Raw genomic sequence first — 10,000 nt, forward strand, 5'->3', positions numbered from 1 at the left:
CAGAGAGACGGACAGAGACAGACAGACATAGAGACAGATAAACAGAGAGACAGAGACAGACAGAGACATACAGACAGACAGTGAAAGACAGACAGGCAGACAGAGAGACAGACAGACAGAGACAGACAGACGAGCAGACAGACAGAGAGAGACAGACATACAGACAGACAGAGACAGGCAGACAGAGAGACAGACAGATAGACATAGAGACAGATAGACAGAGAGACAGACAGACATAGAGACAGATAAACAGAGACAGACAGACAGACAGACAAACAGAGACATACAGACAGATAAGACAGACTGAAACAGAGAGAGACAGAGAGATTAAACAACAAAAGCACGCAACTAGAAAAATTAAGCCATTGAGAATATGTACACTTGTCTCATCATTTTGTAACAGCTGCTGGTTTAATTGGGTTTTTTTTTTTTTTTTTTTTTTTAGATAGGCAAATATCAATAAGCAAATATGAAAGCACGCAACTAGAAAAATTAAGCCATTGAGAATATGTACTCTTGTCTCATCATTTGTAACAGCTGCTGGTTTAATTGTTTGTTTGTTGTTGTTTTTTAATATAGTTAGGCAAATGACGCAAATACCAATTAGCAAATTTTTAAAAAATATTTCACTTGTGAGCAAAAACATAACAGCGAAAATGGACATATTTCTCGTGCTGTAGTTAATTGTTGCGTGCTGTGACTCGCTGGCAAATCATTGTGATATTGTATGATAGTCATTCGTTTACAACTATGACCATCGTCAGAACAGCAGAGGAGGTAACTGCTGTTCCGACTATCTGGGCTGTGGAGAGTGTCTTGCCCAAGTTACATCCCCACTCTCTCGGCCAAGAGGGTTTTTTTAGGACAGTCGGCGTTGGGGATGGTTCCCCAAAGGCCAGCTGCTTGCCGAGCACTAAGAGTCTGTGCTATTTTGCCTCCTAGACAGGTAAACATTGTGCACCTACACTGTGAGCGTTGATGCTGTGTTTTATTCTGATTTGACAGAACTGGCACCCACCATTCCCCATCCAGAATCCCCTTCTAAACAAAAGCAACAAAAAACAAACAAACAAACCAAAAAAAAAAAAAAAAAAAAAAAAAGTAGAAGAGGGAAAACAGAAAAAAAAAAAAAAGATCGATATAACGATTGATTTACATGATGGTATCATTGAAATATTTTTTTTAAAGTTTGATGGAAAATTTTATACATTCACACACACACACACACACACACACACACACACACACACACACACACACACACACACACACACACACATTATGTATATCCACGTGTGTGTGTGTCTGAAGAAATGAAAAAGTATATTGTATTGCATTGTGCTGCACTGCATTTTCGATACATTGTTGCATTCGATTGCATTGCAATGTTTTCAGATGGCACAAAAGACTCGCATTTACCGATTCTTCCTGGCGTTGTCGTCTGCAATGATGATTGCGATGACGTCGGTGGCGCCCCCTGCTCAAGCAGACGACAATCCGGGCACCACAGAACATATCGAAAACATCTTCATTGGCCGCTGTTACGACTACAAGCAGATTAAATACAAGTCCACCCTGCCTCAGTGAGTGACTGTTTCTAGAGTTCTGTCAAGTTCAGTTCAGTTCAATGCAATTCAGTTATTCAAGGAGGCGTCACTGTGTTCGGGTGAATCCATATGCCGATGCCTGACCAGCGGCTTGACCCAACTCGGGAGACTTACAACTACCTATTATTGGTATGACTGTGAAGAGTTTTTTTTTCTACTATTTTTAAGCCAAATTTGGTATTGGCAGACAAAGTATTTTCAGAGAAAATGGCAGTGTTAAAGTTTACCACGGACACACACAGCGACAGACACACACACACACACACACACACCCAAAGACCGGGTCATAACATAGACTCACTTTGTTTACACAAGAGAGTCAAAAATGAAAAAATGATTGAAAATGAAAAACTATTTTTAAAAAAAGGAATTTTTTTTAAAGATAAATAGATAAGCGAATAAATAAAGGCAGAAAAAAGAAAGCGTATATACATATAAAAGTAATGATGAAAATAATAAATAAATACATGATTGAATAAATCAATGAATGAGTATCAGTATCAGCAGCTCAAGGAGGCGTCACTAGCGTTCGGATAAATCCATACACGCTACACCACATCTGCCACAATGTGGGAGCCATGTTCATCAAGACATGAGCAGCATCCGACGTTTTCCGCAGCTTTCTCTGTGTGAAAAATGACCCAGCCTTTCATCCATCTCCATCCAACCATACACCCATTAATCAGTCTATCCACCCATCCATCCACAACACACCAACCAACCCATTAATCAATCCAATCGTCCAACCACAATTAACACACCCACCCACCAACCAGCCCATTGATCAGTCCACCCGTCCAACCACAATTATCACACCCACCCACCAACCAACCCATTGATCAGTCCACCCGTCCATCCACAATTAACACACCCACCCACCAACCAACCCATTGATCAGTCCACCCGTCCATCCACAATTAACACACCCACCCACCAACCAACCCATTGATCAGTCCACCCGTCCATCCACAATTAACATACCCACCCACCAACCAACCCATTAATCAATCCACCCGTCCATCCACAATTAACACACCCACCCACCAACCAACCCATTGATCAGTCCACCCGTCCATCCGCAATTAACACACCCACCCACCTGCCCACCCATCAATCAATCCACCCACCCAACCACCCATCCATCCACAACACACCTACCCACCAATCCACCCATCCATCCACAACACCCTCCACCCACCCACCCACCCATCCATCCACAATCCACCCACCCATCCACCCACTCATCCATCCACAATCCACCCACCCATCCACAATCCACAACACACCCATCCATCCATCCACAATCCACAACACACCCATCCACCCATCCACAATCCACCCACACACCCACCCATCAATCCATCCACATACCCATCCACAACACACACACACACACACACACACACACACACACACACACACACACACACCAGCCCACCCATCAAACAATCCGCCCATCTACCCGTTCACTGTATGTACCAGGGTGTTGGTGAGCCCTGTGGACAGCTGTACCAGATCCACCCATACAATCCAAAACTCACCCACCCACCTGACCCACCCATCAATCAATACACCCACAGCACACCCACCCACCTATCCACCACCCATCAGTCAGTCAATCCACCCGTCGACCCATCCACCCGTTGCCCACCCGTTCACTGCATGTACCAGGGTGTCGGAGCCCTGTGAAAAGCTGTACGAGAAGTTCGCAGCAGCATTCTCCGACAGACCCCCCTGTGCTCTGGACATGGACAATTATAAACCCTTCATCAATGCTGCCAGGCAAGAGATTCCTCAGGATAAGGTGTGTGTGTGTGTGTGTGTGTGTGTGTGTGTGTGTGTGTGTGTGTGTGTGTGTGTGTGTGCGTGTGTGTGTGTGTGTGTGTGTTTTGTTTCATTGGGGTTACATTGTGTCGGGTTTCGTTTCATTACCCGCTGTGTATTATTACAGCCTTGGGGGGCTAGTTGACCCTTTGGGGAACCATCCCCAACACCTACAGTGGGAGACACTCTCCACTCTCAATCAAAATACTTAAGCCCGGATAGTCAGGACAGCAGTAGTTGCCTCCACTGCCGTTCAGGTGGTCATAGCCGGGCACTGCGACTGACTATCATAACATTTATCCGACGTCCAAACGACTTGGACACGAACTGATGCCCACATAGCTAAGCACGCACGCTCAAACCACTATTCTGATGTGGCGCCTTCTCATTAGGCAGAATCATACTTTTTGTTTGTTTGTTTGTTTGTTTGTTTTGCTGTCCCATCATCTGCAACGTTTCAGTGGCATAGCTCCCACGCCGCTCATTTAGATTCTCCCATACACAGCTACACCCGGGTTCGTCCGTCACATTTCCAGCGTCGGCAGTCCACAGGGACTGACTATCGATGTTAGGTCGCCAGAGAGCCACACACCAGAGGAGACCCTGCACTGCTGCTGAGTCACTTCGGTAGTGTTCAGTGGTGCCTGTTCTGATTCAACGTACTTAGGACACCACCTACTAAGCCCCCTACTAACGACAATAATGGCTTAGTCGCGGAGCCAGACTGAATGAGCGTCCCTCCCTGAGCGGAGACCGCCACCACGTCCCTCAAACAACAGCCCCCCATGAATCCGCCGACACTGAAGACATTGACAGGACTCACCCCAAGCCCAGAAGTGGAGGGGTATCGAAACTGAGGTCACCATGAGAGCAGGGCATGAAAGGCCACAGATTTTGAGACTGTTTGGTTTATATTGATGATGATGGAGGAGGAGGATGGCGATGACGATGTTGCTATGGAGGTCCATTTTGGTTTGGGACTGCGTGACAAGGCTGTACTCTACGCTTCCTGTCATAATGATATCCCGGCGCGATATACCATGATATACCAGGCCCGAGAGATACAGACACTTGCAGTGTTGGTCAGGTAATTTGAGCAACACACCCGAAGACGCATCCTTGAAGTGCCAGGATGACACTCGACCGTGTGGTCCCAGTCTCCCCATTTAAGCCCACAGCACACTCAGCTCTGGGTAGGAGCCGGCCACGGAGGCCGAAAAACCCACCTCCGCTGGGATTCGAACCAGCGTCCTCCCAGCCGTCGGTCCGCGACGCTAACCACTTCGCCACGGCGGCTGGTCAGAATCATACATTGCTCTGTGCTGTACAGGCTATGTTCTGGTCGGGCACCAAAGAGCTGGCTCATGAATATGCATCGGAGGGCGAGCGTCTCGTGACCATGGAGGACACTCTGATTGGCTACCTGGCGGACGGCCTCGTGTGGTGCGGGCAGAGCGTGGCCCCGGGCATGAACTTCTCGCGCTGTCCCTCGTGGAGAGACTGCCCCAGTGAGGCCAGCGAGGCTTTCTGGGGTTCGGCTTCCATGGCTGTGAGTGGGTTTGTGAATTTTGTGGGTATGTGTGTGTGTGTGTGTGGAGGGAGGGTGGGGGAGGGAGGGGTGTGTCTTTCTGTGTGTGTGTGTGTGGGGGGGGGGGGGGTGGCTGGGGGGTGTTTCTCTGTGTGTGTGGGGTGGGGGTAGGGGTCGGGGTGGGGGGGTCTTTCTCTGTGTGTGGGGGTGGGGGTGTCTTTCTGTGTGTGTGTGTGTGTGGGTGTGGGGGGTGTCTTTCTGTGTGTGTGTGTGTGTGTGTGTGTGTGTGTCTGTCTGTGTCTGTGTCTGTGTCTGTCAGTCTCTTGTGTGTGTGTGTGTCTGTGTCCGTGTCTGTGGCTCTGTCGATAGGGTCTGTGTGTGTGTGTGTGTGTGTGTGTGTGTGTGTGTGTGTGTGTGTGTGTGTGTGTGTGTGTATGTCTGTGTCTGCGTGTGTGTGTGTGTCGGTCGGTCTCTCGTGTGTGTGTGTGTGTGTGTGTGTGTGTCTGTGTCTGTGTCTGTGTGTCTGTCTGTCTCTGTCGATGGGGTGTCTTTCTGTCAGTGTGTGCGTGTGTGTGTGTCTGTCTGTGTGTATGTGTGTGTGTGTGTGTGTGTGTGTGTGTGTGAGTCTTTGTCTGTGTTTCTGTCGATGGGATGTCTTTCTCTGTGTGTGTGTGTGTGTGTGTTCACTGCCCTGTTGGACGTAAAAGGGTATTTGTATTTCTTTTCATCACAACAGATTTCTCTGTGTGAAATTCGGGCTGCCTCTCCCCAGGGAGAGCACGTCGCTACATTACAGCGCTACCCTTTCTTTTTTTCTTTTTTTTTTCCTGCGTGTAGTTTTTATTTGTTTTTGTTTGTTTTTCTATCGAAGTAGATTTTTCTACAGATATTTGCCAGGTACAACCGTTTTGTTGTTGCCGTGGGTGCTGTTACGTGCGCTAAGTGCATGATAGCACACGGGACCTCGGTTTATCGTCTCATCCGAATGAATAAGCGTCCAGACCACCACTCAAGGTCTAGTGGAGGGGGGGGAAATATCGGCGGCTGAGCCGTGATTCGAACCAGCGCGCTCAGATTCTCCTTCGCTTCCTGGGCGGACGCGTTACCTCTAGGCCGTCGCTACACTCTGTATGGAACCATTAAACATTTTAACCATGATTTCTTTTTTTTGTATATATAATTTTTTCTTTACGCAGTTCGCACAGTCGGTTAGTGGTCACGTGACTGTCATGATGGATGTGTCACGTGAAGACAGACCTGCATACCGCAGAGATAGGTAAGTCGTGTGTGTGTGTGTGTGTGTGTGTGTGTGTGTGTGTGTGTGTGTGTGTGTGTGTGTGTGTGTGTGTGTGTGTGTGTGTGTGTGTGTGTCTGTATGAGTGTGTGTGTGTGTGTGTGTGTATGTATGAGTGTGCGTGTGTGTGTGTGTGTGTGTGTGTGTGTGTGTGTGTATGTATGAGTGTGCGTGTGTGTGTGTGTGTGTGTGTGTGTGTGTATGAGTGTGTGTTTGTGAGTGTGTGTGTGTGTGTGTGTGTGTGTGTGTGTGTGTGTGTGTGTGCGTGTTCATCCTTCAATCTATTTTTGATCATCTCCATTTTGAGTGAAAATTAGACGTGTGAATGACTTGCTAAATTGGTTTAAACCGTATTCTATTTGGAACTTGTCACAATACAACACAGATGTCGATGAACAGGACAACAAGAAAACATTAATTTTTAAAGTCCCTGTCCTGATACATGTACATACTGAATAATTTTATGTGACGGATGTCATCATAACTAAGAAGTTAAGACGGTGATCATACATGAGTTGTGAACAAAAACTAAGCTGAGATAATATAAATAAAGTGAATAAAAATGAATAATAAACGTGTGGTGGAGAAAGAAGGTCAATAGAGAGAGAAAGAGAAGTATCAACGCTTGGGCACAAGCACAGCAAGACTGAACTTACCACTTTTTGACACGTCTGTTTCGCCATAGCTTTTTCGGCAAATACGAACTTCCAAATCTGGACACAGCTCAGGTGACTGCGATCAATGTGTTGTTGACACACCCTCTGGAACAGCCTGCATTGTGAGTCTCTCTGTCGGTCTGTCTGTCTGTCTTTCTCTCTGTCTGTCTGTCTGTATGTATGTTCCGTTTGCGGGTCTGTTTCTTTTTTTCTTTTTCTTTTTTTTTTTGTCTGTCCGTTTTGCTAGTGTGTTTATTTGTCTGTCTGTCTGTCTGTCTGTCTGTCCGTTTTGCTAGTGTGTTTATTTGTCTGTCTGTCTGTCTGTCTGTCTGTCCGTTTTGCTAGTGTGTTTATTTGTCTGTCTGTCTGTCCGTTTGCTAGTGTGTTTATTTGTCTGTCTTTCTGTCTGTCTGTCCGTATTGCTAGTGTGTTTATTTGTCTGTCTGTCTGTCTGTCCGTTTTGCTAGTGTGTTTATTTATTTGTCTGTCTGTCTGTCTGTCCGTCCGTCCGTTTGCTAGTGTGTTTATTTGTCTGTCTGTCTGTCTGTCTGTCCGTTTTGCTAGTCTCTTAATTTGTCTGTCTGTCTGTCTGTTTGCTGGTCTGTCTGTCTGTCTGTCCGTTTGCTAGTCTGTTTATTTGTCTGTCTGTCTGTCTGTCTGTTTGCTGGTCTGTTTATTTGTCTGTCTGTCTGTCTGTTTGCTGGTCTGTTTATTTGTCTGTCTGTCTGTCCGTTTGCTAGTCTGTTTATTTGTCTGTCTGTCTGTTTGCTGGTCTGTTTCTATGATTGTCTATTTTGTCTATTTGATAGTGTGTTCCTTTTTGTGTCTGTCTTTTTTTGATAGTCTGTTTATTTGTCTGTCTGTCTGTCTGTTTGTTGGTCTGTTTATTTGTCTGTCTGTCTGTCTGTCTGTCTGTCTGTTTGCTGGTCTGTTTATTTGTCTGTCTGTCTGTCCGTTTGCTAGTTGTTTTTTTCCTTTGTCTGTCTGTTTCTTTGTCTGTCTGTCTGTCTTTCTGTCTGTTTGTGTGTGTATGTTTCTGTGTGTTCCGGCTTGTGAGTCTGTCAGTCTGTCATTCTGTCTGTCTGTTAGTCTGTCAGTGTTTGCCTATCTGACTGTCTGTTTGTCTGTCCGCATACATTTCTGTACGACTGCCTGCCTGTCAGCATTCGTCAGCATGTCTGTCTGTCTGTCTGTCTCTTTCTCTGTGGTATGTGTGTGTGTGTGTGTGTGTGTGTGTGTGTGTGGTGTGTGTGTGTGTGTGTGTGTGTGTGTGTGTGTGTGTGCGCGCGTGCGCGCGTGTGTATGTGTGTGTGTGCGTGTGGTTTTTTGTTGTTGTTTTTTTAATCAGAAGCTTTTTACTGTTTCTTCTACTCTTTCATTTTTTCAGTTGCTTTTCCCCCTTAGCAATAAGAAACTCTAGGGAGAGCTGGACAGTACAAGGTCTTCACAGAAGAAGCCCCCCCCCTCAGTCAAGTGTTTCGGCCCATAACTCCTTACACTCTAAGGGGGCCGGGCCGCACCCAGGTCATGACTCCTGGATGCCCTTGTATTGCCGCCTTTTTTTTCTTTTTTTTTTTCTTTCCTGGTCCTCAGCAGGTTCGAACCCGCGCCTCCAGGGTGGTCGCCACTTCAGGACTGAATCACCTTTTCTATATTGGTGTGATGGCCTAGAGGTAACGCGTCCGCCTAGGAAGCGAGAGAATCTGGGCGCGCTGGTTCGAATCACGGCCCAGCCGCCGATATTTTCTCCCTCTCCACTAGACCTTGAGTGGTGGTCTGGACGCTAGTCATTCGGATGAGGCGATAAACCGAGGTCCCGTGTGCAGCATGCACTTAGCGCACGTAAAAGAACCCATGGCAACAAAAGGGTTGTTCCTGGTAAAATTCTGTTGAAAAATCTACTTCGACAGGAAAAAACCAATAAAACTGTATGCAGGAAGAATTTTTTTTTTTAATGGGTAGCGCTGTAGCGTAGCTTCTTCTTCTTCTTCTGCGTTCACTCGTATGCACACAAGTGGGCTTTTACGTGTATGACCGTTTTTACCCCGCCATGTAGGCAGCCATACTCCGTTTTCGGGGGTGTGCATGCTGGGTATGTTGTTGTTTCCATAACCCACCGAACGCTGACATGGATTACAGAATCTTTAACGTGCGTATTTGATCTTCTGCTTGCATATACACACGAAGGGGGTTCAGGCACTAGCAGGTCTGCACATATGTTGACCTGGGAGATGGTAAAAATCTCCACCCTTTACCCACCAGGCGCCGTCACCGTGATTCGAACCCGGGACCCTCAGATTGACAGTCCAACGTTTTAACCACTCGGCTATTGCGCCAGTCGCTGTAGTGTAGCGACGCGCTCTCCCTGGGGAGAGCAGACCGAATTTCACACAGAGAAATCTGTTGTGATAAAAAAGAAATACAAAATACAAATATTGTTGTTATTTTTCAGTGAGAACTGCAACAACGGATCATTGGTTCTTCTCAAACAGGATGTGACGACCATTGGGTTTCCCTTCAGCTGTGTGGATAACCCTGAGTACGTGTGTGTGTGTGTGTGTGTGTGTGTGTGTGTGTGTGTGTGTGTGTGTGTGTGTTTGAGTTGGTGGATTGTGTGTGTGTTTGTGTGTGTGTGTGCGTGCGTGTGTGTGTTGTCTTGAGGTAGGTGTGTGTGTGTGTGTGTGTGTGTGTTTGAGTGGGTGGATTGTGTGTGTTTGTGTGTTTCTGTGTGCGTGCGTGTGTGTGTTGTCTTGAGGTAGGTGTGTGTGTGTGTGTGTGTGTGTGTGTGTGTTTGAATGGGTGGAGTGTGTGTGTGTGTGTGTGTGTGTGTGTGTGTTTGAGTGGGTGGATTGTGTGTGTGTTGTCTTGAGGTGTGTGTGTGTGTATGTGTGTGTGTGTGTGTGTGTGTGTGTGTGTGTTTAGGTAGGCATGTGTGTGTGTGTGTGTGTGTGTGTGTGTGTTAGGTAGGCATGTGTGTGTGTGTGTTTGTGTGTGCGTGTGTGTGTGTTAGGTAGGCATGTATGTGTGTGTGTGTGTGTGTGTGTGTGTGTGTGTGTGCTGGTTAATGTGTGTGCAGGTTTGCGTATGTCCG

At 46.8% G+C, this 10,000-nt stretch overlaps 1 protein-coding gene across 2 annotated transcripts in view; it reads left to right on the top strand.

Annotated features, from left to right (window-relative positions):
* The window catches only part of LOC143275546 (ADP-ribosyl cyclase/cyclic ADP-ribose hydrolase-like), a 14,533-nt gene that overhangs the window by 3,351 nt on the left and 1,182 nt on the right, over window positions 1–10,000 (top strand). For both annotated transcript variants that reach the window (XM_076579737.1, XM_076579736.1), the window contains exons 2-7: window positions 1,396–1,583; window positions 3,279–3,411; window positions 4,762–4,980; window positions 6,156–6,235; window positions 6,939–7,031; window positions 9,362–9,448. In XM_076579737.1, coding sequence (XP_076435852.1) covers window positions 1,396–1,583; window positions 3,279–3,411; window positions 4,762–4,980; window positions 6,156–6,235; window positions 6,939–7,031; window positions 9,362–9,448 — 800 coding nt within the window. The remainder of the gene's footprint in view (window positions 1–1,395; window positions 1,584–3,278; window positions 3,412–4,761; window positions 4,981–6,155; window positions 6,236–6,938; window positions 7,032–9,361; window positions 9,449–10,000) is intronic.

This window comes from Babylonia areolata, chromosome 30 (assembly GCF_041734735.1).
Source record: "Babylonia areolata isolate BAREFJ2019XMU chromosome 30, ASM4173473v1, whole genome shotgun sequence".
NCBI lineage: Eukaryota > Metazoa > Mollusca > Gastropoda > Neogastropoda > Buccinidae > Babylonia > Babylonia areolata.